This window comes from Camelina sativa, chromosome 5 (genome assembly GCF_030686135.1).
Source record: "Camelina sativa cultivar CO46 ecotype springtype chromosome 5, ASM3068613v1".
NCBI classification, from domain to species: Eukaryota; Viridiplantae; Streptophyta; class Magnoliopsida; order Brassicales; family Brassicaceae; genus Camelina; species Camelina sativa.
The window spans coordinates 3,963,826-3,989,710 of record NC_141884.1 but is presented as its reverse complement, the minus strand read 5'-3'; the positions used below and the strand labels follow the sequence as shown (position 1 = coordinate 3,989,710).

The following is a 25,885-nucleotide window of genomic DNA, read 5'->3' as shown; positions in this document are numbered from 1 at the left end:
AACTCTATATAAGCAGACAAAGTAGGCCAGCACTTTTCATTAATTGTCTCTTAAATTAAGTATTGATCAACAACACATTTTGTAATCTCCATATACCCTAAACAAAAGAATAAAATGGCATCCATTTCTAATGCGTTTAAGACTTTGTGTTTGTTCCTCTTGTTCATTGTCGCTGCAAGTCGTCCAACCAATAAGCCAAAGGTTTTCAACGTCCGACGCTATGGCTCAAAACCGGATGGGAAAACTGATAACGCCAATGTATGTACACAACAATTTTTCTAGTTATATTTTGATCACTAATTAGTTTTGAGATTGAGATGAAAATCTATTAATATTAATACAATCATAAACACATATGATCAATATACAAATACAAAAGAGAAATATTTATGTTTTATTTGATTATTAACCTATGCTACTTTTAACACTTACAAAACTAGGCATTCACAAGTGTATGGAAAAGTGCATGTGGAAGGGAAAGTGGAAGTAGTAAAATTTACGTACCAAAAGGAACATTCTACCTCGGTGGTGTAGAGTTCGTGGGTCCATGCAAAAATCCTATTGAATTCATTATCGATGGAACTTTATTGGCTCCTGCAAACCCTATGGATATTAAGCAAGACATATGGATCAACTTTAGGTATATCAACGATCTCTCTATCTCTGGATCAGGTATACTTGACGGCCAAGGAGAACAGTCTTGGCCACTCAATGACTGCCACAAAAACCCTAATTGTCCTAAACTAGCTATGGTAACATTTCTTAAACTTTTTCACTTATTGCTTCATTTTGACAAATATGATTATTATTTACATTTAAACCATAATACAAAAGTGTGATATGATACTTATACAATAATATAACTCTAATTAAAACATTATTCATTATACACAACTTTATTAAAGTTTATAATTTATAAATTATATGAGAAAGTAACAATTCTTATAATAAACTTGATTTTTTCATAGAATATGGGATTTGCTTTCGTTAACAACTCAAATATCAAAGACATAACATCACTCAACAGCAAAATGGGACACTTCAACTTTTTCTCCGTCCATCACTTTAACATTACTGGAGTCACTATAACAGCTCCCGGCGATAGTCCCAACACCGATGGTATCAAGATGGGTTCTTGTAGCAACATTCAAATCTCCAAGACAAACATCAGAACCGGAGACGATTGTATTGCTATTCTCTCTGGAACCACTAACCTCAATATCTCTAACGTCAAGTGTGGTCCCGGACATGGAATTAGTGTCGGAAGCTTAGGGAAGAACAAAGATGAGAAAGACGTAAAAGACTTAACGGTAAGAGACGTCGTTTTCAATGGCACAAGCGATGGTATTAGGATCAAGACCTGGGAATCTTCAGCTTCGAAGATCCTTGTTTCGAACTTCGTGTATGAGAATATTCAGATGATTGACGTTGGAAATCCTATCAACATCGATCAGAAATATTGTCCTTACCCACCTTGTGAACATGAGCAAAAGGTTAACTTTCTATCCGAAAACAAGCTTTATATTATTTTCTTCTATCACAAGGAAAGTAAAAACAAAACATAATTGGTATTTCTCTTTTCAGGGAGAGTCTCACGTTCAAATCCAAGATCTTAAGTTAAAAAACATATATGGAACATCGAAGAACCAAATGGCCGTGAAACTGCAATGTAGCAAGAGCTTCCCATGCAAAAATGTTGAGTTAATTGACGTTAACCTAAAACACAACGGAGTTGAGGGTGGATCTTCCACTGCGGTGTGCGAAAATATTAACGGTTCCGCAAGTGGTAATATGGTTCCTCAACATTGTCTGAATTGATTCAACGGCCCGTCTAAACAATAATCATGTGTTGTATTTAATTGGTGTATATGGTTATGTTTTTATCTAATTGGTGTATCCGATTATCTTATTATATAAATCTTAATTTTCAAAGTTTGTAATTCATATAATCGCGATATGTGTAAAAATAAATTTTATTTAATAAGTATAAGAAAATTAAAAAATCCAAAAAATAAAAGGATTATAATTAATATTGTTGAAAGTATATAAAATCAAAAGTAATCTATTATATCACTAATTCTAATAGGAAAGTTATCTATTAAATTACTTATTTCAATAGGAAAATATATGCAATTAAAAAGGAAAATATTTGCAGTTTAAATGTAATTATTATTTATTATAATCATAGAGTAAAAAAAAATTATACAGAAGAGTGATTAAAGTATAAAAATGTTTAATGTGTTAAAATTAGTGATTGACATAATATAAGAAAAATAATATAACCAGAATTACTCATTGGGATTGAGTGCATAGAATTAAAATCTAATTTATTATCAAGTAATATACAAAAAATTGTATTGCAAGATGGAGTGTGTGAACTCTAAATGTGTTTTTAAACGGAAAAAGGGCGCGGAAAATCTCATATAGCAACTGTGTCAATACTTTCCAATCTAACGTTAACGAACTCGATCAAGTTTGTCATTCGGAGTCCACCGTCATTTCTTATTGTCACGATCAGTGGAGAATTTTGTTGTATGGACGCCCAGGTGTTCATGAATCTCTCTCTTAATTTTTTTTCTTTCTTGGTTGAGGCTTGTTAATATATGCTAATACCAGTTCTACGCTGATTCACCTTAAACTCAAACTCCTCCAGCCATCCTTCTCAAGAAAGGTGTGAACATACTTGATTTGAATTCTATGACCAACAATGAAGTAAACATGCTCCAACAGAAACTGATCCTTTTGAGAGGAGCAATTGAGAATCGTTTTCTTAATCATTGATTAATGATGGGTTCTTCTTCCTGGAGAGACTCTAATAATTAATTTTAATTTAACTATGGCTTTCGTTTGGGTTATGTAATTGACATGATAATATATTATCGTATTTTGATTATTATGTATTTGATTTAAATACATTACATTATGAATTTGGGTTTTTTTGTTAAAATCACATGTTATTCAAATTAGTATTTTAAAATCTCTTCTCAAATCCTATGTTATTAAAAATGAAATTTATGTAAATCATTCACAATATCCTGTTATTCAATCAAGTATTTTTAAAAGTCATATCAAATCTACCGTTATTCAAACTAAACAAATTATTTTCAAAAGAATACTAAAAATGAATTTTGAGTGATTTTGGATACTTTTGTAGTTGGAAAATACGAACAAAACAAGCACACCACGACAAGTGGTATTTGAAGAAATAAAAAAGAAATAAAAAATACGTAATTATTATTGAGTAATTATTATTATGATTTTCATAAATACTGAGTAATTATTATTCTTATAATTAATTTCATAATTATTATTTCCAAAAATATAGAATTTTTGACTAACAGTTTTTGGAAACCTTTTTTAAAATGATAAATGCTAACTAAATAAATAACAAAAATTAAGTTATTTTTAACCGTTTATCTAGCAATGCTAACTCTACATATGTATATAAAAAAATACAAAATATGAAATAAATATATTTAAGATATTGTTACTTTTTCAAATATGAGATAAAATTAGTTCTCAATTTTTTCTTTGATAATTATATTTTATTAATTTTTATTTTTTAAAACTATTAAGTAAGATATAAATCTGATACAATACATATTTTTTTTGATGTGAAATTTGTAAATATTACTCATTGGGATTGAGTGCACTAAATTAAAATCTAATTTTATTATCAAGTAATATACATGTGAACTCTAAATCCGGTTTTAAAAAATAAATAAAATAAAATTAATATTTTGAATACAACTTAAACTTTCACAAATTTTTCTTATATATGTTAATACGGGCCTAATCTAGTGTTTTATAATAAAAAGAACAGCTGAAACATAAATTATGTATATGCTTTATGATAAATTAACATTCATAATCTACAATTTTCTGAGAATTGAATTTAAAACATATTTGACAAAGGAAAAAGAATTTAAAACATATTGTAGAAACATGATTAATAACTGACTGGACCAAAGAAATTAACCCTGATTCTGTTTAATTCATTAGACCCGATTCAACTGAAGAAACTAGTTTGAAGTTGAACCATACCGAGGTTCGGTTTTGACTTACCCATATAAAAATCGAATAGTACAATAAACCTAAAGTTAAGAGGCTTATTCGTAAGAATTATAAAGTTTTGGGGTTACAATTGAAAATATCGGTCGATTCAACGACGGATGTGAAATCAAGAACAGCGACGACTACAGCCGTGCCGAGCACTCATCTCTTCTTCTCCGTTGAGATCCTCGACCATGGTTATGAGATCGTAAGAGATAATTTTGAAGTTTTTATTGAATACCAGAATCGAAAGAGCGAAATGTCGGGGAGACTATGGATTCCGAGGTTTCTTCTCATCACTCTCGTCCTTATTAGCTTCCGAGTTAACTCTCAATGCGAATTCAAATTCACTGGACGCAAAAAGGTCTTTAATTTCAATCTAGCTTCTTCGATTCGAAATTTCCCTCACGGTGTCCTCAGCGAAGATGGGTACTTTCTCAGATTCCCCTCTTTTTTTTTCTTCTATATGCTTCAATCTCGATGCATTAGGGTGCTGTAGTTTGAAATTGGATGGTATCGATTTCGTTGTTTTTTGCTCAATCTATGTTGTTACTTCATTACTGTTCTGCTTTTTTACTAAGTGAAAGTATTTGGATGATGAATCAGGTTTTATAAAGTTGAAGCGAACAGTACTGTGCTATGGTTTCAGGTTGTCTTCTATATCAGGTTACATTTTGTTTCTGTTATTTTTTTCTCTGTTACACTGATCATGATATGTGTAATATCCTTCATCTTGTTGTTGATGGAACTGTAGGAGAAGAATCATTGAGAGATTTTGCTTAGGATAAGTCTATATAGTTTAGGTGGTTCCGATTTGAAGATTACAATTGCTTGGTAGTAGTTATAATGCCCTTTTATGTTTTTTACATATAGAGCAGTGTGATTTATGATTGTTATTTTTGAACTGTCTTGTGGAGCAGCTTTGTGACGTGTTGATTTTCAATCACGATCCCCCTCGATGTGTTGGTTGTGAGGTAAGATTTTTGGCCACTTTTTGGTGTCTTGATCTATCCTTTAAGAGAAGAAACTGAAAAAGTTTCTATCTTTTAACTTTGAAAATCTCAATCAGTATCTTTGACTTTCCTTTTCTCACTTAGAATTGCGGAGGTCCAACACACTGTGGAACATCTTGTAGTGCACTTGTGTCAGAAAATCTAAGAGGTACAAAAATCTGACTCTGACAGTAATCACAGCATGTAAATTTGTAAGGTGCAGAGATCACACGATGCTTTTGAGCTAATAAGGAGTTAAACCATCTTAAAAATCTAATCATTTGCAGGGTATGATGTATGCAGTTCTCTAGGGCACGGCTCAAGCACCAAATTTGATATTATTGGTAAGGCTTAAGGTACCTTTATGTAAAAATTGATATTTCTCTCTAGTCGCTTGTAACGATGGACTTGGTACTATGTGCGTTCTAAGTTGAAAAAAAGGCTAGATTGTGTATGCTGTTTTCTCCCAAATTCTTATGCAATTTATAATATAGTAATGTTGTCTGAGAGATTTTTGTTTTGAATATGGTAGATAAAGAGGATCCTGGCAAAGGCGTCATTGTTAAGATGTCAAGTGGAAATAGGAACGAAAACTGCTCGCTTTCAGTCTCTGTTATTTGCCAGAAAAATAAAGTTGATGTAAGGATTTGTATATCAGACATTCTACTTAATTTTGTTAATTGAAGTTGATTTAGCAGTTTCTAGGACGTAATACATCCATCATTTCCTTTTCTCAGGGACCACTAACTCTGGTGAAATCTGGTACCTGCCACTATGTGAGTGTCCAGCAACTCATTTTATTCATTCTTTTTTCCTAGAGCTTTCAAATTACCATGTCTCACTGTTATAGTTTATAAGTTTGAAACTGTATGACAAGCTTTATCGCTTACGCACTGCATTTAGAGTAGGAAACAAATGGAATTACTTTTGCTGCGTAGAACATGTTCTTAAAAAACCCATTACTGCATTCTTCTATGCCCTACAAATCTTGAGTTCTTATTAGCATCTCAATATCTTTATTCTATGAAGTATGGACTCTGGCTAATTATGGAAATGCTGATCTCTGTGGTATCACTTAAGCCATTGGACGGACATAAGTAAGAGAGTATTTGAATTTTAGTATGCATTGTAAGAGAAAGTGAATTGTAGAGTTTGTATGACTGTTCTCATGTTTTCTTGGAAGTCAAAACAAAATTGTCGAAGAAAGTATTAATAGCATAGGTAAACCTTGATCTCTATTTCGCTGAGTGATTGACTTAACTTGAATACTTATTCTTGATTATGAAATTGAAGATATTTTTCTTGTCTTTCTCATTCATTCGACTTAAATTGGAGATCTTGTATCACTGACAGGCAACTCAGCTGCGACATCCCTCCGGTTGTGCAGCAGCTATATCCAGCCATAGAAGTGGATGGGGATGGTTTAGTACCTTACTAATCATGTGAGCATCTCATTCTCTTTATGCTAGGCTATTGGAATTGTATTTGAAATGTTTTGATCTATTTCAGTATCGTGTGCCTGTTTGGAGCTTATCTGCTGGGTGGTGCAGCGTATCGCTATTTCTCCCTTGGGATTCGTGGCATAGATGTATGTTTCACTAACTTCCTTTATACATGGAAAGTTTTCTAATGTACTGATTCTATCACAACTGAATATTCACATCCTGTTTTTAGGTAATCCCAAATGTGGATTTCTGGGCCACTATACCTCACAGAACACAAGTATTGTTCCGTGTTTCCATTTTCTCCTCTGGTGGATCTGTGTCTAAGAATAAATTCATTGGGTTTACGCTTTTTACTTCATCTTGCAGGGCTGTTGTGGTTCAATATTTTCGAGATTTGGGGGTTCTAGTCGTGGTCAACGAACCTCATATTCTCAGGTCAACTTCTGAGCAGTCACAGTATCCTCTCTGATCCATGGTCTGGAGACAATTCACCAACCTTGCCTTGACGCGTCCAACCAATTGCAAACGTCGCTAGATTATGATACTCTTTTGGCCATTATATGACTGCAAGTTAGAAGGTGCCTGTCCTTTTCATCTTGTTATGTCTATATCCCTTTAGAAACAAAAGAATCTTGTTCATTGGATAGAGAAACAATGTGACGCCATTGCGATCTGGGGCCTTTCCCATTTCCAGTATTTGTTTGCTCTTTAGAAATTGTTGTGGTGGTTTCTTGATGCTGATTTTGAAGTAATGTTAACCGCTATGTTGGTGTTTTAGACCATTGTTCTTTCGAAAATATTCTTGCATACTACATCGGGTTTCTGATCTCTCTCTTCATTCTCTCCGACTTATTCTGACAGACGTGTGGTCATTGTTGAGTAGAGAGATGTTGCATTAGACCAACAATCCGCCAACCGGATTGAGCCGATTTAGAAACTGGTCTATAGCTGAATCAAACCGATCAAACATGTCTTTCTCTGTTTTGTCTTAGTATTTAGACGGCTGATACGGATTTGATCCGTGGGTCTGACATGTTTTAGACTAGTCTTTCTAGAGCCGGTTCAGGTAGAACTGGTCCGGTCAAGTCGCCATAACATCTTTACCAGTGACACCTCATGAAAGCGCATCTGTATATACAATTGTGAGTAGTGTAGCGTTTAGAATAATATTGTCTTAGTGTTTTGCTGGGTGGAGGAGTATGTACAAAGAAGAACAGTGTGAGCCAACTATACTCGAGGTTGAAAGCCCAACAAATTCTCAACTAATCCCAATCTTCATCTCATATTGAACTCTCTGCTAATAATAATTAGAAGAAGAAAAACAAACATCCAAAGAGAAAGATTTTGTTGCATCTCATATTTTTCAGTCTCTATAATTAACTTTAATAAATGTTAACCGTCGATTTTGTTCTATATCGTTTTCTAAGTAACAACAAAAGTCCACTGGACAAAAGTGAAGACAATGATGTTTCATCTTTACAAGTCGATCAACATGTACGAAAACACCTCAAGGACACTTGGCTTCGAAGCTAAGTGAAGTTATATATTACTCAACTCCATCAATCATCATCACCATCTCAAATTTTCCAATAGCTACCAATTAAAAGCCTAAGAAATTAACATTTTTGTTCTTTTTAACAAAAGAAGCTAGTGATTGAATCATAACCATCTAGCTTGGATTTAGTCAAACACAAAACTAACTAGATATAGTCTAATGGTGAATTCAGGGATTGTTTTGTCATAAAATCAGTGTCAATTACCCGATTACTTGAAAACAAACAGAGACATACATATTTGCTGAAAACACGAATGAATGAATTACTATTAAATACCTTTTTCGATATGTCATTCAAAATAAATGGATTAAATCTTACGAAAAATCATTAGTTAGTATAGACAACCACTCTGTTGCGTCAACAGTTACCTGCTCACCACCCTAAGTAAGGACTAAGGAGTATTTAGTTTGCTAATTCACAAAAATTTCATCACCTAATATGATCATAACCATATTATAAACCACCTAATCATCATTGTACAATACACATCTTTAGTATTTCTTGAAGCAATTCCAAGATAAGTTAAGTTCTTTTTTGGCTTCCTCCTCTCACATCTTATTTGCAGGTTGATGAGAAATGAGATCATCAAGAACCCCAAAGTTTTTATTTCTTAATTATATCTTTCTCTTTTCCTAATACTATTTGAATTCTGAAATCACATTTTTGTGACACTCATCATTCTTCTCTTTTCTCAATCCTTAAACATGAAGCCTTCATCACCAATTTCACTCGCTACTTCTTCACTTGCAAGAAAAACTCGTCTTTCTCCTTACCTCTTTACACTCTTAGCCTTCATCCTCTTCGTCTCTGTCCTCTATGGCGAAGATTTCATGTGCATCTTTGGTCAGCTTGAACCCAACTTCGTCCTCACGCCTTCTCGAACACCCGGTAACGTTTTGTTCATTCACTCTTAACATTTGCTTAAATTCTTGTTGACAATGAGGAATTAAAATTGTGTTTTCTTTTGAAATTTCTTGGATTCTTAAGAGAAGAACAAGAAGACGGAGAAGCTTGCGTTTGCTATTGGGAAAACAGAGGAAAGGTGTGATGTATTTAGCGGGAAATGGGTTAGAGATGAAATCTCCCGACCACAGTACGAGGAATGGGAGTGTCCGTACATTCAACCTCAGCTTACGTGTCAAGAACACGGCCGTCCCGACAAAGATTACCAATTCTGGCGGTGGCAACCCAATCAGTGCGATCTTGCTACGTAAGAACTCTCTCTATTCACTCTGTTTCATGGGTTTAACTCTGTTTTCTCCATTTCATGTGTCACTCTGTTCTCTCTGTTTCGTAGATTCAATGCAACGTTGATGCTGGAGACATTGAGAGGGAAGAGGATGATGTATGTAGGAGACTCGTTAAACCGTGGAATGTTCGTGTCCATGGTCTGTCTTCTTCATCGTCTTATCCCTGAAGATCAGAAATCAATTAAAACCAATGGTTCCCTCACTGTCTTCACTGCCAAGGTAAACATCTATCTACTTTGAAAACTTCAAATCATCACTCTTTTAGGGGTTTCTCTGTATTGCAACATTTTACCTGTTTTATTATCTCTATGCTCAGGAGTATAACGCGACGATAGAGTTCTATTGGGCACCGTTTCTTCTAGAATCGAATTCAGACGATGCAATTGTACATAGGATCTCAGATAGGGTTGTGAGAAAAGGGTCAATAAACAAACATGGTCGTCACTGGAAAGGTGTTGATATAATCATCTTCAACACTTACTTATGGTGGATGACTGGATTGAAGATGAACATCTTGTAAGTTGTAACCATTTTTTAAAACCTAACAATTCATATAAACTATACATTAGACTGGTTTCTGATATTGTTTCTTTGGGGTATATATATATATAGGCAAGGATCGTTTGATGATAAAGAGAAGAATATCGTTGAGGTTTCGACCGAAGATGCGTACCGGATGGGAATGAAGAGTATGTTGAGATGGGTGAAGAACAATATGGATCGTAAGAAAACTCGGGTTTTCTTCACAAGCATGTCTCCAACTCATGCCAAGTTAGTGACTTTGACCGTTTTGATCGTTAAATTTATCACATAGATTGAGAAGTTCAGTACTGTTTCACTCATGATACACAATGAACTGCTTAAAAGTTTACTATTCACATAGACAAATTGATTGTTTCTTTCTTAGCAAGAAACCTACTAGTTAGGGCTTTTTGTTGAACTTGTTTGGATCTGGTTCTGTGACTGTATCAGGGGCATAGATTGGGGAGGTGAACCGGGTGAGAACTGCTATAATCAGACAACACTTATAGAAGATCCGAGCTACTGGGGATCAGATTCTCGTAAAAGCATAATGAAAGTGATTGGAGAAGTGTTTGGGAGATCGAAAACACCGATAACGTTTCTGAACATAACGCAGATGTCGAATTATCGGAAAGATGCGCACACGTCGATATACAAGAAGCAGTGGAGTCCACTTACAGCGGAACAGCGGGAGAATCCGACGAGCTATGCGGATTGTGTACATTGGTGCTTGCCTGGCCTTCAAGATACTTGGAATGAGCTTCTCTTTGCTAAACTTTTCTACCCTTGACTAAAACAATATAGTTTCTCTGTTGAAATACGACACCGTTTTGGCTTTGATTTTGGATTGAGGTATTTGTCGATAAATTTTTAAAATGTAGTCATTGAATTGATATTGTCTCGTCTTTTTTGGTTATAAGACAAAAGGGTTTCACAAATCAAGATTGATAAATAGTTTCTAATTAATGTATGTAGGAAAAAGAAAAAAAAGTGTGATCTGTAGTGTAAGTTTTAGTAATTTATGATTTTTTTTTATTATTACAAGAGAAAATTAAAACTTAGTACAGTCACTAACTTATTAACATTTTTTTTTAACATTACATATATATATATTCGGTTAATTCTTGTTAAAACTTAACGATAATTTATGAAAGAAAATATAATTTTTTATACAAAATAACTTTTTTTTTTTGTTATACAAAATTTGAAAGTTCGGTTAACCCAAGCTTTTGGTTAAGGGTGGAAAGGGAGGTGTTCTTCATGTTATATTTGAATTTGGTTTGCCTTTTTCAGACACACAACACTCATATGGATATCAAATAAATCAGAAAATGACTAAAACATTTTATTGCAAATTTTTTTTTCTTATTTTATTTAGTCAAAGTGGTAGATAGCCCAGCTAAGAAAATGAACTATTTGCCTTGCTTTTTAAAAAGTATGTAATATATACATCACAGCTATGTACGTTATCACAATCTTTTATGCATGTTTACATATGCTATTTGAATTATAAAGATAACTAGTTAAATTAAAATACTAATACTTTATAAGCAACATGCCACATTGGAATATACAAACCCCCAAAAAGCGTATCTCTCTCTGCTTTGCTCAAAAATTTCATATTCACACGGGAAAATACATACTGTGTTACTTGCTTATATAAGTAAAAAAATTAATAATATGAAAATTCTTATAGGTTTATTATAAGGAATAGATGAATAAAAGTAAAATAAAATCAAATAGGTGAGTTTGAATGTAAAAAAAAAAAAGGTTAGGTGGGTTTGAATGTCATTTTAGAAAAGACCAAAAGAAGAGAAAACATTAATAGGCCTCCTTGCCAACTTGCACCTCAACTTGCAACTCCCTTCCTTCCTTCCACGACAATGTTTACATATCATAATATTTCGTCGTACTCATTATCATAATAATCAATTTATATAAATCAATTTGTTTTTTTTTTTTTAAAACCTTTAAAACTTATGGAATATATTTTTTCTAGAAAAGGTGTCAAAGAATAGTAGCAACTTTTTATTTTTATTTTCCTTGCAACTTGCATGTTTTGTTTTTTCTTTTCTATTAACAAGTTGGGGTTTTATTACACCACCCAACTTGCATTTTACGTACGATTATACTCATGAATTCTATATATGTATGTATGTATGTATGTACTATTTAATTTTGAATTTGGTTTTCACAAGTCTCGAAATCTCACTAGTTAATTAATTGTAAAAAAAAACTACTAGTAACTCGTTTTGCTTTTTTGGAAAACTTTGAATGTGTCTTTTCGTCTTGTTCATTGGATTCTTCATATTAAACAAACAAGCTAGATAATCTTATTATAAGGTTAAGTTTTAATTCATTAGATAATAATAATATAGGGAAAGAAAATGCAAGAAAGTAATAATTTTGACATTTGAATTCCTGTACCACTTCACGCATCCCAAAAATAAAAAAGAAATTGAGGAATATTATCATTTTTTGGTGAGTGAAAAAAAAAAAACGTTGATGGTAAAGTTGGTTGATGAAATGACAAAATTATATGAAAGTTTTCAAGTTTGCGAAATAGGAAAATAAATAATGCTGCTCTTCCTGCCAAATTTCAGCATTACCTGTCACCAATCATTTTTGGCCTTGCATTACGTATATTTATTATATATTATAATATAAATTTAGAACCTAAAATAAATTACACTTTATGGATCGAGTTATGGTGAGTTGATTTTATTTCATATTGTTCCTTTTTGTTTCAAATGTGGAATGCTCTGATGTAGTATAAATGATCAGTTAACTGAAGAGAGCAAGTAATTCTATATATAGAGTTTGTACATCTTAAGGGAATTAATTATGTATAACTACATAGATTCCTTAATCATTTTCTTTGGATAAAGAAAAAACGGATCATATGGATCAGCACATCTGCACATGCATGGGTTTTCTGACTGCCCACAATTGTTCAGATCTCATTATATGTATTTATCAGTACTTATGCCAATGATTATCATTATATTAATCAAATTGTTTGTAAATTTTAGTACATTATAGCGTATGATAAAGATCAAATTCTAATTAGATATCATAACGTTAACCTCGGACGACATAAGGAAACAATTATCATTAGCTAAAATCACTATATTATTTCATTGTTAAGCAAAGATACTTATGCAAAGTAACCCGGGCGAGAAGAATATTATCAGAAAACCTAATTAAACAAAACAACCAATGTTTGTTTATTAAATTTTAGAGCTACAAGAGACTGTACAAAGAAAGAGTTCAAGAAGAAATGGTTTTAAGGGTAAAACATAAAGTATCGTAACACTTTTAACAAACCCTAAAACCCTAACTTCGAAAAATCAAAACCATCTTCTTCAATTCGTTGTTTTTTTTTTTTTTTGGTAGTTTCGAAACATCCCCGATGATAGATAAATACTTAAATCTCGAACCCAAACCCACCTCGAGAATCCCAAAAATAGAAGAAGATAAATTTTGAAAGAGAGAATAAAGAAAATAAAAACAAAATAAAAAAAAAAAAGTTGAATAATGAAAAAAATATAAATGTAATTACGAGCGTTTAGACGTGTTCTCGGCGAGTTTAGCCAAAGACAGCAAGTTGCACCGTACGATTGTATCTGCAAAGCTACACGTCTCTTCCTTATCGTTACCCGCCGGTACGTCAACGACGTATGACTCAACGACAAGTGTCCTCTTCTCGCCGTCTTCGGAGTCCTCCGACTCGTGCACCGTCGTCACCGACCTATAGTTCATAAGCCTGTGGTCCCCACCCACGACGCTGAAACTGATGATGTGGCGATCGTCGTCCATGATCTCAAGCCGCTCTAAGCTAAACGCCGCGGGGAGACCAGAGACGACTCGTACCTCTCTAACCGATCCAACCTCACGACCGTCTCCGAAAGCAACGTGACAGCTCCTAACGAAGTGTTTGTACGCTTGAGGGTGCTCGAAGCGGCTCAAGATCGACCAAACGGCGGAAGCAGGAGCCTCTACGTCTTGTACCATGACGGAGAAGCACTGAGAAGGGCCAACCACGTGCGTGTGGGAACGCTCCACGTGCTCCGGCACATCAGGCATCCCGCGCGTGAGGCTCACTTTTTGAACGTGTTTTTGGTGGTGGAGATAGTTGTTTACGGTGGCGTTGGCTGCTTCTGCGGTGGTGGAAGATCTCTGAAACTGTATCGACGTTGGCATTTTAAAAGCAAATGATCTTCTTCTTCTCTCTATATTTCTCTTTATAAAATATTCTCTCTCTCTATAAGAAAACAAAAGGGGGGTTTCTTCGTGAGGTTGTATTAATGAGTAAATGAGATATTTACATAAGTATATAAGGACAGAGTGTTTACATATAAAAATGCAAGTATGTGGATTAGGAAAGAGAGAGAGAGAGAAGAAGAAGGATGTGTTTTAGTTTGTGTGGGTTCGTCGGTTGTGTCCACTTGGGATTTGTTTGGAGTTTGTAGTTTCACTTAATAAAGAAACGTCTCTCTCTCTTTCTCTCTTTATATCAAGGACCGGCCCGGTTCCCCACGAAAATCTATCGACTGGTTCTCGATTGTATAACCGGTTATTTAAATTTGAGTTTTTGTTTTTTCTTTTACTTGCCCTGTTTATGACTTGTCATCACAAGGAATGTGCATGTAGACGTAACCATAAATTCTTAAATACCATATACACGCATTACTCAAATTAGAATCTTGAATGGAACAAATATCACATAAGATAATGAGAAATAATTTCTCTATCTCACCGATTATTATAACGGTGTTTACCAATAGAGTTAAAGCTAAAATTTTAATAAACATTTTTAGGATGTCAATTTGAAACTAGAACATGATCACTATATATGGGTCGAGTTGGTCAAGCTATATTGGTTAAGAGCTATACGTTGTGCATAGTTTTGGCTAAAAATTCTTGAAACAAATTATTGGATGGATAGACCTTTGTTTTTGTGATGGCTGAGCAAAAAGATTAGATGTGTTTGTGAATTTCATTGGAAACTTCCGACTGCGGTAAAATTTTCAAAAAATAACTACGATAGAACTTTGAATATTCCAAGTTGGTGAAGATAAATCATGTCGTGGGTCCATCATAATTATCTTTCCTCATCTTGTAATCAACTTGAGTGTTTTGACAGTACTAAAAAAGTATTTAATCAAATTCCTTTTTCAAACAAAGAAAAAAAGAGAATATTATAGACGAATTAGATGAAAATCAACTAAGCAGTTTGCTAAAAAGTAACTAACATAATAAAGTGCATGAAAATTTTCGAATTTTTCTTGAGTGTGTTTTGTTTTCTTCCACAAACATATATTGATCAAATCAAACGAATGAATAGATAGGACTCTTGAATTTGAGTGGTGGGCATAATAACAAAATTAAACACACAATTTGGAAAAACAATAAAGGGTGATTTTAATGCATTAGATTTCCAACAACTATATACAACTATACATATTTCCAAGTAGTCCTAGTTGTTAAGAATAATACGAATAAGGTCGAGCAATTTGCATTACTAATTATACATTTGTTTATGTAGAATAAAAAGAAAAGAAAATAAAGTTACAATTTGCAATTTTTTGCACAGTCCTCGATGTAAAGATTGCTCATCGTGTAAAGCTTTCCCGGTTAGGTGACATAATCACTCACCAATTATCTTAAGGCATGTTTATAGGGAAATCAGGTGAGGGTGATCTTAGAGGGTGATCTTAGAGGAGAAATATTGTAAAAATATTGTAAGATCAGGTCTTAAGAACTTTTGTTAAAGAGCTAGTTATTGGGAGAACAGGTATAAGATCTTAAGATTTAATAATATAATATTTTTATAGAAATTTAAAAATGTTTAATAAATACAAAGATTAATGTTTAATAAATAATTTAAGAATGTTTAAAACTATTTAATAATATAATGTTTATTAATATTCTTATTAAACAAATTACAATTATAAAAATTTATAAAATAACATTTTAATTGCAAACTTATAAAACTTTTATTAAAATTAAAAAAAAACAAACATATTACTTAATTAATTAAACAAGACAAACATTTTATTTAATTAATAGATAGATTAATGACCAAATTTATTCCAAATATTCTCAATCAAATCCTCCTTTAATTTGCGATGTGCTTGTTTATCACGATTTATTGTATGGCCATGACAAGGTTGTGAAATAAAATGTCTTTGGTGTGGGATTGAAAATGGTTTGATTTGGTATGTTTGAGTTGAACAAAAAAGAGAAGGTGAACAAAAGAGAGAAGAGTGTATGATTTGGTATGTTTGAGTTGGGCAGAGTAGAGAAGAGTGTATGATTCGGTCGTGGCAGATAAGTTTCGGAACTATTCAAATTTTGAGATGAAATAAAAGATATCTTCAAAATCAAATTATATAGAAATGTTGAAGAGAGAAGAAACAACTGAAGAATGGAGGCAAAACCGCCAGAAACTTACAAAAACAAGTAAAAGATAGGAAAAAAACACCATTTTAAAAAACTAACATTTTAAGCTTTGGTTGATGATGATTCATCGTCATCATCTTCAATTTCCCAACTTAAATCTTCATCATCTTCTGCTGCACTCAGACGTTTACACAGCTCATCTCGGTTTGGACTACCACCAGACCGAAAACTCACTTCCTTACCATCAATGCTACTCATATCCTCGATCTCGTCCCATCCCAAATCCTCTTCAGATGCTTGTTGAGCTGCTGATGAAGCACAAGCTACATCTGGTTTAGTTGGTTCTTGGGATGGAGCAGCCTCATCAGATTTTGGTTTAACTGAATCTTGGATTGGAGCCTCATCAGATGCAGGAGGAGCCGTAGCAGCAACAACAACTGGTTTTGCTTCTGGAACTTCCTCATTATTAGTCTCCTTCTTTCTCGCTGCTCTCATCTTCATCATCAATATCCCAGCTCAATTCTTCCTCATCATCCAGAGAAATTGCTCGTTTCACAAGATTAGCCCTTAAATCCTCAGCCTGCTTGAGCTTGTGAACCTTATAGAAATACCTAAACCTCTGACTACCTAAACCTCTGATCACCTTGAACAACATGAATCTGAGCATCGAAACGACTGTATGGTTTCGAACTAAAGCTATCATCACGACAACCAAAACTCTGACTACTATTGTTATCAGAAGAATCATATTCATCATTACCAGCGGCTAAGATCGCTTCCTTACCTTGAGCAATGATATCAGCCGTACCTTTTAGCACCGTGTTCCCAAGTTCATCAATCGTGTGTCCCACAGTACCAAGCGATCCTTGAGCCACTTCGATCTCCTTCTTCAGACCTGTACCAAATTCTTCGAGATCTCGTCGGTAGGTTTCAATCACGGATTTGGATCTGGTGGCTAGGGTTTTCATCAGACCACCAAAACTCCATCCACCGTCGTCATCTTCAGGGTTGGATTGCTCTGGTTGTTCATGCTCTTCGCTGTGTTTCGGTGAATCGGATTCCGATTCGGTTCCTGGCGGATCTGGGTCGCCTCGGTGTTTCAGTGGCCGGACAGAAGAGATGACAGTCAGGGAAAAAAAATCTCTCGCCGTTTCGCTTTGGCCTTGTCGAGGTTTGCGAGAGAAGCAGAAAAAATAATATTCCAAGGAAATGAAAAAAAAAACCAAAACTTTCTATCCCATGGTGACACGTCACCCTTAAGATCAGTAGAAGAACTGATCTTATTCAAGATCAATTGGGCTGATCTTATGGGTACTGTTCAATTAATTTTAATTTAAAAAGCTCTAAGATCAGCCATCTGATCCAGCGATAAATATGGCCTTACACACACATTACTGAATACACCATAGATTACACAAGTTGATGTGGAAAATGTATTCTTTTTTTTTTTTTCTGAAATATTTTTGTGAATTAACGACTACTCTCTGAACTAACATCTATGTTACCCTAAGAGTAATAAAAAGAAGAAAAAAAGAAGTGCTTGTTTTCCATCTTGCTTGTTTGTTCTGCATCATCTACATAATTATACAAAATCCTTGTCATTCTTCTGTTAATGATGAGTGTTATCTTTGACATAAAGACATAAAACCAGTATGATATTACGATGATAAATTTTGGGTTTTATATAATCAAATCTCAAATTAATGCCTTATACGAATTTGGAAACATTATCAAACGAGAGAGAAACAATAAAGTTTGTATTATCCAAAGTTTGAATTCGAAGTGGTGAAATAACATTTATACAAACAACTTGACTACATGTCATTAACTCTTTCTGCTATCAACTTATTTACAGTTCATAATGAGTATCAGAGATAATTTTAGATATTTTTTTGAGTAAAACCGGTTGTTTGTTTGTTTGTGAAAATTTGTTGAGCGAGAGAACAAAAATCTCCAACTGCATTATAAAGAAAATGCACTTGAATATAAAAAAATCATAGTTAGTATTGAAAATTTTATTAAAAATAAATAAATAATGATATTTTATCATTAAATTCGGCGAAGACATTTGAGTGAATCAGATTACAACGTGAAATGCAAGATATTATAGACAAAAAAAAATGTATTAAATGGAGAAATTGTCCAAAAGAGTTGCATCTCATTCTTATGGAAAAGAGAGGTGTCTCACATTGTCAAAGGGGAAATTGTGGATGAGCAATGGCCAAATCCACCAAATTGTTTGGATAAATTAATTAACAGTTTGGCAACTTGTTTTCTTCATTTTCTTCTTCTGAAAAGTTCTGAAGATCTTTAAGATTCGAGCAAGAAACACGATTTTTGGAGACCAAATATGGAATAAATTAAATTTTAAAAAACCCCATTTACTAATATAAAACTATGTCCCATTGGCACTTTCAAATAGGACCCAATTTGCTCTTTGTAGAAAATACAGATAGATAAATTATTATTCTATCAATTTGCTCTTTGTATATTACACTTTTTTTTCTTACCTCATTGCTTATGTAATCTTTCATACAACCTGAGGAAAGTCTGCAGACCATAAAATTCCACTACTGAAATTTCCAAATTTAATAAGATGACAATTAAACTAAGCCAAGCAATTTGATCTACTAGTTTCTTGAATAATCAAACTTGCAAAGTCAATAAAATCACTAACGCAACCATCACACTCTTATTCCATCTCCACTCCCTAAGATGAAAATTAGATGTGAGAGTTTGGGTTGCATAAGGAACCAACCAACAAATTATATATATCCAAACTTCAAAGATCAAAAACTTTATAGGCTTTTTAATTTATCAAAACTTCCTATAAATCCAAACTTTGAAAGAAGGAATCATATTTGAACTTGTCCTACATTACCTAACCACATTTACTATGCATCAAAACCATTAACATCAGAAAGTATCATCAGCAGCTTCAAAGAGAGTCAGCTTCTATAGCAAATAACGGCTAAACAGTCTCGGAGCAGAATCACAATCTTAGGCCAGTCATATGAATTTATGATCTTATGTAGCGCCATGAACATCTTTCCCTCCTCCAAAATCCAAGTCCTCCTGTACGTCAAGATCCTGGAACCTGCGATGGTCTAAACCAATACCATTGTTCTCCATTTCATTCTGCTGCGTGTAATGATATTCATAATCAACTTCAGGATTAGCAGCAATCTCCATGGGGTTGAGGCTCTCGGGCAAGTTAGCATCTTGAAACTGCATTTGGTCACTGAAGCTTGGCTTTCTATTAACTTGACACTGCATAGTGTTTTGACCAGACGCATTGTTGTCATCTAGTTTACCCAACAGCTCACTGATATCAAATGTTTCGTCCACATCAAATCGGAATGGTGCTTGATCATTGCCATTTCCCATTAACCAATCATCTAAGGTCTCTTTTTTCGATTCCTGTCCAGTTCCAAAAGCATCAACCGAGTTAAGTTCCCTCTCTTCCTCTTTTACGTTCAGCTTCTCTTTAATACACTGAGAACTATCAAAGGTAACATAATCACCGCTATTACCCTCTAGTTTCACCTGAGCAAAACCAGATATCTCATTTGTATCCTCATGTGCACAAACTTCAGATTCATTAGAAAAAGCAGTGACCGAGCCAGACACAGTGGCGGCAGTAGAAGAAGAGCCATTAGTAGTGAAATAAGGAAGATTGAGCCGGGCAGAGTGACCATACATAGCTTTGGCAGCCTCGTCATAAGCCAATGCAGCTTCATGTGAAGTAGAGAAAGTACCTAGCCATAACCTACCACCTTTGCCAGGCTCACGGATCTCAGCAACCCATTTACCCCAAGTCCTCTGTCTAACTCCTCTATAGTCACAATACCTATTTTCAGGTCCTCCTTTACCTCTCATACAACCCTTTCTGGAACCTTGAGTAGGAGCCTTTCGGATTCGTTTAGGAATCCCACCATCGATGTAAGAAGAATCTGTCTCGGTCTGCTGGTTGTACTCTCTCCATTTCCTAAGAATCTCAGCTACATCTCGTTCTCGTTCTCCGCGTGACTTCCTTTTCCTGGGAGAATCAAAGGGCATAGAAGCAAGATTAGCTACCTGCTCTAGAACGTAAATCAAAACACCCCTAAGTAGCTACAAGGAGAAGTTTTTATTCACAATCTGCAGGCATCATAACGAGCAAAACAAAGAAAGTGCAATCACGAACAAAATTAGAAACAGAGAAAAATCCTAAAACTTAGAGAAATGAAGAATCTACCCATGAAAACTAACTTATACTTTGGGTAAAGCCGTAAAGGTACCACATTTAACGATTATTTCAGCTAAAATCACAAATTTCCAAGTTTATTTACCACACACGAACAGAACTCTAAATCAATAGAGACAAAGCATGCTCAAAATCAATAAAGTAGAGTAGTTCCATTGTTAACGATGAACCCTAAAATTTAAACCCTTCAGCTTCCACCATTTACACACACACACATACACGCACAAACAAAAGCAACTTGGGAACACGCACCAACCCGAAAAAAAACAATCATGTAGAAACAAAATCTTAAAGCCCTAACGCACACAGGAATCAGATATAGATAGAGACGAAATTACAAAAACACGAACCGAATTGAGAAACCAAAAAAAAAAAAGGAAATGAAAAAAAAAGTAAAAATGTTTGATAATAAAACAAACCTGTCAACAATCATCGACGGCATGTAAGAAAAACACTCGAGCAAAGTAGCAGAAGATTCAGAATAAGATTTGTGAAACGCAAGAACAACAAAGGATTGAATGTAACAGTAAGTAGTAGTAGCAAAAGGTGATAGCTTTTTCGTAAGCAGAGAAAGAGAAGGAAGCAATCGTCTACTTTAACCAAAACAAAAAAAAACAGAAATTTGTGATTGTTAAAGGCGAAGCGTTTTACATATACTATAAACTTAAACAAAAAAAAAAAAAAAAAAAAAAAAAAAAACTCTTTAGGAGATATTTCAGATATTTTGGTAATGACGTGGCGCTCGAACGTTCCGGATTCTGATTTTAATTCGGCTAAATCCATTTTCTTTTGCTTTGGGCCTAAGTTAACTTCTCTAACCATTTGACGCGTTTTAGACGATTTTATCCTCAGAGCTTCTATGTAACTTCCCTCTTTTGCCCCCCGTTTTGATAAAAACGCCACATCATTACCGTTGATTAGTCATAGTTCCAAGTCTTGATAATCCAGTTTTTAGCCTTTCAAGTGACACGATCCTTTTTTCCTTTCTCTACTACAACTACTTCGAGGATCCAATGTCCTTCATTCATTGTATGCGACTCTGAAACCAAACCAAATCTGGAAACAAAAACAAACTGTATTTAACTTCAAGAACTCCGTATAAACTTTTGGAAACGCTACAAATTAGATATCTTAATAAATAATTCGATCATAACAAAAACTTGTACCTTTTGTCATTAAAACTACTACTACATAATCGATTTCGAGTACAATTTTCAAGCAATGTAAGATAAGTGAATACAACAAGAAAGAAAAAAGATATGAAAAATTGTCAAAAATACGGTTTGGTTTTGCGAACCATTTTAATGGCAATAGAGTTTGATTATTGAGTCAGCCCCTGCGGTGAATAGCCATGGTTGTCTTGGGTGGAACTTGCAGTCCAAGACTCCTGTAGTCCAAAAAAGAATATATATCAAATCCCATGAATATAAACTACTATACAATGGTGTTTTCTTAAGGATTAAAAAACTGACCTCCTTTAATAGAATGACCTCTTAGAATCTCCAACGGCACAATCAGAGGATTCTGGTTCAGATCATTATACACCTTCCCATGGAATACGTAAGCTGTTGAATCCTCTGAGCAAGACGCAAACAACGGATATGATCTATGAACTGCCACATTCGTTATGTCCTTCGGATGATTCTTTAGCGTCTTGTATGGTTTTGAAGACAGATCCATGTCAAACCAACACATCTTCCCTTCTTTGCTTCCTACTATCAAATTATCACCACCTGGATGAATCGCCATGGATGAGATTTCTCTCATTCCCGTCTCAAGCTTTTTCGTGGCCAAGCCTGTCTTCAAAAGATTGTAAACACGCACGTCCTTTCTTGTCGCCACGAATATGTAAGATAGGCTTGGATGAAATAGTGTACAGACTGGCAGCCCACGGATCTTAAATGGGAGCCTCTGTGTTTTCTTTTTCGAGAGTTGGTGCAGTACCACTCCTCGCGTTTCGCCTGATGCCATCACTGTTGAGAGATAGTCTCCTTTACGGTGCCAGTCTATGGATGATATGTTCTGAAAGATATTTTATTAACCAACAAAAAAGTGAACCAACCAGTTAAAATTTCTCCATGTAATAACACTGTTGAAAGAGGATATTTAGCAATTTGTCCCAAAAATAAAAAAAATAGTGGATGTTTAGCAGAAATGTACCTTAAAATGTCTGATTTTGATCCCTCCATACAACTCATCTGGTAGCCAGGTTACAATTGCAGCAACTATAGATATCGTGCAAAATATATCAACCCAAAAAGAATTTATCATTAGGAATTTTATCACAATCATTTGCGAGATGATGGTGGTTCTTTTAAGATACTTACCAGACGCTTCTGGTTCTGGAATGTTTTCTGAGTGAAACATCTCTTTAATAACTTCCTGTTCCTCATCATTCCCAAGTTCGGTGTTCAGGAAAAACAAATCTCGTCCCCTGCAAATGTGAGATTAGAATGTTTTATAATAGACAGTTACAGTAAATCCAAAAGCAGAATCATAAGATCCTAACTCACATTGCGATGGCTAAAACTGGAAGACTGGAAAGAGGATTCCAAGCCACAAACTTAATAGGTTCATCAAACTGCCAGACCTTAAGACATCTACCAGTCTCCACTTCCCAAATACGAACAGATCCATCAGTTGAACCTTTGAAGAAAAAAAGAATACACCATTGGCATCTTGAAAACCAAAAAAGAGCTTGTTGAAATTGAAGAAAACACAATTGAAATACCTGAGGCTATCCACTGGCCAGAACTATCAGTGGATATGGAGGTAACAGCCCCTGTATGGCCTTTATATTCAAGATAACATGAGTTAGGATAGGGTCTAAGATCCTTCCTACTAGGTAGTTTCGGCTTCAAAGATTCAGGATCGATGTTTATCTGGAGAAAAGAAACACACTGTGAGAATCCATACAGGAAAATAAGAAGAAACCAGGAAAGAGAATGATCAAAAAATGTCCTCACTCTCTTCTTTCGAATTCTCGGACATAGGTATAGATCCAAACAACGTTCAAAAGACTCCTTCAGTGCATTCTCATACGCTGGGATGCTTCTCAGAGATGTAAACCTATGCGCAAACATAATTTATCATAAGGATTCAGCTAAAACCAAAGAAAGTACAACAGAGTATAAGAAGCGAAACTATTACATACCTGGTAGGAATGAGTTTTGGACGATCTTCCTCAAACATCAATTCATACGAGGCTTTCTCCTCCTCTGTTGGAATATATTCCAAAGAAGGATTGTATGACTCCTCGTGTCCTGGAAGGCCAAGTAGTACAAATTTAAACTTGGAAAAGTGGAATTCCCTAAGAAAAGCAGAGAAACAACAGAAAGTCAGCAAAAAATGTTCACCTGGCAATTTTAGCTTGGGTGGAGGAATATAAGTTAAATGCTTGTTCTTTTGATCAGAAGTCGAAGCGTCTTCCCATAAAAGATATGGAACGGGCCCTTCTTGAGGCTCTTCTTCAGGCTTAACAAACTTGATCAACCCCTTCCGGTATGCTCTAACAAGCTTAACAACCTTTTTAGCCTCCCATATTGAAGGGATGAACCTTCGCTTGGGTTCTGGTGCACTTGAGAGTGGATGTATTGCATCAGGCCATTTGAACCAGTCAACATAATCCTGGTCCCAAGAGAATCAATCAAAAGGTCACATTTTGAAGTGATTGGTACACCATTAGTATAAAACGGCTACACAAAAAACAACATACATACCGCATATTGATTAAAGTCAGCATGTGGAGCTTCCCCTTTGAGCAATCTACCAACCATCTTGCACTCCTCTTTAGTCAGCTCCACTTCCTCGTCATTATAGTCATCATTAATTTTGCGCCTAAATCCCAAAAATAAAATATAATCAGCATAATGCTGATAACTAACAACATAATAAATAAACAGAAAAGTCTTCAAACTAACCAATTCTTAGAGTCATCCATAGCTGCAAGAAAAGAGTCAAGTTTGTCTCGTCTTTCCTTTTTAGTAATCTTCTTCCCGGTGATGTCATAACCAATATGTTTCTCATCTTTATACCACACCAAGGGAACATCCCCAACTGTATTTCTAGGAGCAACCTACAGATCATAAATGAATATAAATATATAACGTCGCCTGGAAAATGGAGAAAGGATAGTTTCAAAGTCAAAAACGAAACAGAGAAAAACATCAATCAAACCTCATCTTCAGAGGAATCGCTCTCTTCAACCGCTTCATCTCGATCAGAACCTTCATCACTCCCATCTTCTTCCTCATTATTATCACTATCTATTTGCTCACTTCCATCCTCACCATCCTCATTATCAATTGAGCCCTCGTTATCTACAGCATCACATCCACGAAACTCATACTTGAATTTACATTACCATATATAAAAAAGCTCGAAACTTTATTCCCCCCACCACACGAGTATATTCAAACAAAACTCTAAAGTAATAAGCTTTTCAATCCTGAAGAAGAGTCACAAGCAAATTACCAAGCAGCTCGTCTTGAGATGATTCACCATCTCCTCCATCTTCTTCTGTTCCTCCCTGTGTTACATCATCTTCTGATTCGAAGATATCGGAGTCGAAATCATCCGAATTCAAAGACCCGGACAAACTCTAAAAATCACAAGAACAATAACAAAACCAGAATCAACACAAATGCAGAGTAAATAAAAAAATCTCGAAGTGATAAAAGCAAAAGAGAAGGTAGAGAGAAGTATACATACATCACCGTCGTAATCAGAATCAGTTCCAGATTCTTCTATCAGTTCTTTTTCTACTTCCTTCTCAACTGGTTTCTTCTGTTTCTGAGATTTCCCAGAAACGCTTTTGCTTGTGGTTTCTATCGCCGTCTTATCTTCTTTACCTCCTTTGCTCTTCTTCGTCATCGGAGCTTTTCCGGAGGCGTGGTTTCGTCTGCGACGAAATTTGTAGATTTAATTAAAGGTGGCAGATGAGGAACAAAAGATTTAGGGTTTGTTTGACAGAAAAAAAGATTTAGGGTTTTAGGGTTTCTAAGTCGCAATAGTATGTATACTGGGCCTATATTTTAATGGGCTTGTATATTAACGGGCCTTTCGTGAAGACGATTGACACCTTTGTGTTGTTGTTTCAATGAATGGTAAACGTGAAAGGTAAAAACCGTAAAAAGTAAAAACAGAGTTTGATTCGGGGTTGAATCAAAGAAAAACATTAAAACATGCATGTGTAAGAATGATTATTATTAGTTAGATTGTTAGAAAACTCAAAAATTATCAAAAGTCATGACAACTTTTGTTTCTTCTGTGGTAATGTCGAAGTTGCGATTCAATCAATATCACTTTGTCCTCCAAACTTTTCTGCTCAACTAATTTTATTCCCAGCCACTTTTTTCTTTTATGTCATTTCATAACTCATTATCTTTTTCAATTTCAAGTTCAAATACAATGTTAC

At 34.6% G+C, this 25,885-nt stretch overlaps 5 protein-coding genes and 2 pseudogenes across 7 annotated transcripts; 3 read left to right on the top strand and 4 right to left on the bottom strand.

Annotated features, from left to right (window-relative positions):
• The first annotated feature begins 38 nt into the window (after positions 1-38).
• Positions 39-2,035, top strand: LOC104788848 (exopolygalacturonase-like). Its single transcript, XM_087451990.1, has 4 exons — positions 39-258; positions 441-752; positions 969-1,493; positions 1,585-2,035. The coding sequence occupies exons 1-4, from the start codon at positions 115-117 to the stop codon at positions 1,816-1,818; spliced, it is 1,215 nt and encodes a 404-aa protein (XP_087308116.1). The 5' UTR covers positions 39-114; the 3' UTR covers positions 1,819-2,035.
• A 2,023-nt stretch (positions 2,036-4,058) lies between these two features.
• Positions 4,059-7,272, top strand: LOC104785377 (uncharacterized). Of its 2 annotated transcripts, none has more exons than XM_010510579.3 (11): positions 4,059-4,482; positions 4,660-4,702; positions 4,974-5,027; positions 5,151-5,214; positions 5,333-5,389; positions 5,578-5,684; positions 5,783-5,821; positions 6,399-6,487; positions 6,555-6,633; positions 6,720-6,767; positions 6,857-7,272. In XM_010510579.3, exons 1-11 carry the CDS (start codon positions 4,313-4,315, stop codon positions 6,935-6,937), a joined length of 831 nt encoding a protein of 276 aa, XP_010508881.2. In that variant the 5' UTR covers positions 4,059-4,312; the 3' UTR covers positions 6,938-7,272. The 2 variants fall into 2 exon arrangements, with proteins under 2 accessions (XP_010508881.2, XP_010508882.2); XM_010510580.2 differs by having other exon boundaries at positions 4,103-4,482; positions 4,660-4,719.
• Positions 7,273-8,154: 882 nt separating this feature from the next.
• Positions 8,155-10,756, top strand: LOC104785376 (protein trichome birefringence-like 33). The gene is made up of 6 exons (XM_010510578.3): positions 8,155-8,934; positions 9,034-9,256; positions 9,344-9,515; positions 9,613-9,812; positions 9,909-10,067; positions 10,269-10,756. Exons 1-6 carry the CDS (start codon positions 8,751-8,753, stop codon positions 10,606-10,608), a joined length of 1,278 nt encoding a protein of 425 aa, XP_010508880.1. The 5' UTR covers positions 8,155-8,750; the 3' UTR covers positions 10,609-10,756.
• Positions 10,757-13,021: 2,265 nt separating this feature from the next.
• On the bottom strand, positions 13,022-14,295 carry LOC104785375 (abscisic acid receptor PYL6 pseudogene; annotated as a pseudogene). Its single transcript, XR_015558218.1, has one exon. The product of XR_015558218.1 is annotated as an abscisic acid receptor PYL6 pseudogene (transcript).
• A 2,030-nt stretch (positions 14,296-16,325) lies between these two features.
• On the bottom strand, positions 16,326-17,630 carry LOC104788847 (uncharacterized; annotated as a pseudogene).
• Positions 17,631-18,995: 1,365 nt separating this feature from the next.
• LOC147943251 (dehydration-responsive element-binding protein 2C-like) lies at positions 18,996-21,064 on the bottom strand. Its single transcript, XM_087451991.1, has 2 exons — positions 20,889-21,064; positions 18,996-20,262 (listed from the first exon to the last, which is right to left on the bottom strand). Exons 1-2 carry the CDS (start codon positions 20,909-20,911, stop codon positions 19,251-19,253), a joined length of 1,035 nt encoding a protein of 344 aa, XP_087308117.1. The 5' UTR covers positions 20,912-21,064; the 3' UTR covers positions 18,996-19,250.
• Positions 21,043-25,460, bottom strand: LOC104785373 (ribosome biogenesis protein BOP1 homolog). Its single transcript, XM_010510573.3, has 15 exons — positions 25,180-25,460; positions 24,943-25,069; positions 24,646-24,788; positions 24,390-24,544; positions 24,189-24,306; positions 23,826-24,096; positions 23,624-23,732; positions 23,436-23,538; positions 23,201-23,351; positions 22,983-23,115; positions 22,797-22,903; positions 22,630-22,694; positions 21,942-22,491; positions 21,767-21,856; positions 21,043-21,525 (listed from the first exon to the last, which is right to left on the bottom strand). Exons 1-14 carry the CDS (start codon positions 25,339-25,341, stop codon positions 21,771-21,773), a joined length of 2,280 nt encoding a protein of 759 aa, XP_010508875.1. The 5' UTR covers positions 25,342-25,460; the 3' UTR covers positions 21,043-21,525; positions 21,767-21,770.
• Positions 25,461-25,885: the final 425 nt, after the last annotated feature.

Bases quoted from the DNA above. Each gene is read 5' to 3' on its own strand.
- LOC104788848 (XM_087451990.1), top strand. From the start codon at position 115: ATGGCATCCATTTCTAATGCGTTTAAGACTTTGTGTTTGTTCCTCTTG. The intron at 259-440 runs GTATGTACACAA...TTACAAAACTAG, and splicing joins GGAAAACTGATAACGCCAAT to GCATTCACAAGTGTATGGAA. The intron at 1,494-1,584 runs GTTAACTTTCTA...TTCTCTTTTCAG, and splicing joins CTTGTGAACATGAGCAAAAG to GGAGAGTCTCACGTTCAAAT.
- LOC104785377 (XM_010510579.3), top strand. From the start codon at position 4,313: ATGTCGGGGAGACTATGGATTCCGAGGTTTCTTCTCATCACTCTCGTC. The intron at 4,483-4,659 runs GTACTTTCTCAG...ATGATGAATCAG, and splicing joins GGTGTCCTCAGCGAAGATGG to GTTTTATAAAGTTGAAGCGA. The intron at 5,028-5,150 runs GTAAGATTTTTG...TTTCTCACTTAG, and splicing joins CTCGATGTGTTGGTTGTGAG to AATTGCGGAGGTCCAACACA.
- LOC104785376 (XM_010510578.3), top strand. From the start codon at position 8,751: ATGAAGCCTTCATCACCAATTTCACTCGCTACTTCTTCACTTGCAAGA. The intron at 8,935-9,033 runs GTAACGTTTTGT...TGGATTCTTAAG, and splicing joins CACGCCTTCTCGAACACCCG to AGAAGAACAAGAAGACGGAG. The intron at 9,516-9,612 runs GTAAACATCTAT...CTCTATGCTCAG, and splicing joins TCACTGTCTTCACTGCCAAG to GAGTATAACGCGACGATAGA.
- LOC147943251 (XM_087451991.1), bottom strand. From the start codon at position 20,911: ATGCCGTCGATGATTGTTGACAG. The intron at 20,263-20,888 runs GTTTGTTTTATT...TGATTCTCCCAG, and splicing joins CCGTCGATGATTGTTGACAG to GAAAAGGAAGTCACGCGGAG.
- LOC104785373 (XM_010510573.3), bottom strand. From the start codon at position 25,341: ATGACGAAGAAGAGCAAAGGAGGTAAAGAAGATAAGACGGCGATAGAA. The intron at 24,097-24,188 runs GTATGTATGTTG...TCTTGGGACCAG, and splicing joins CTGACTTTAATCAATATGCG to GATTATGTTGACTGGTTCAA. The intron at 22,695-22,796 runs GTAAGTATCTTA...CGATATCTATAG, and splicing joins TCCAGAACCAGAAGCGTCTG to TTGCTGCAATTGTAACCTGG.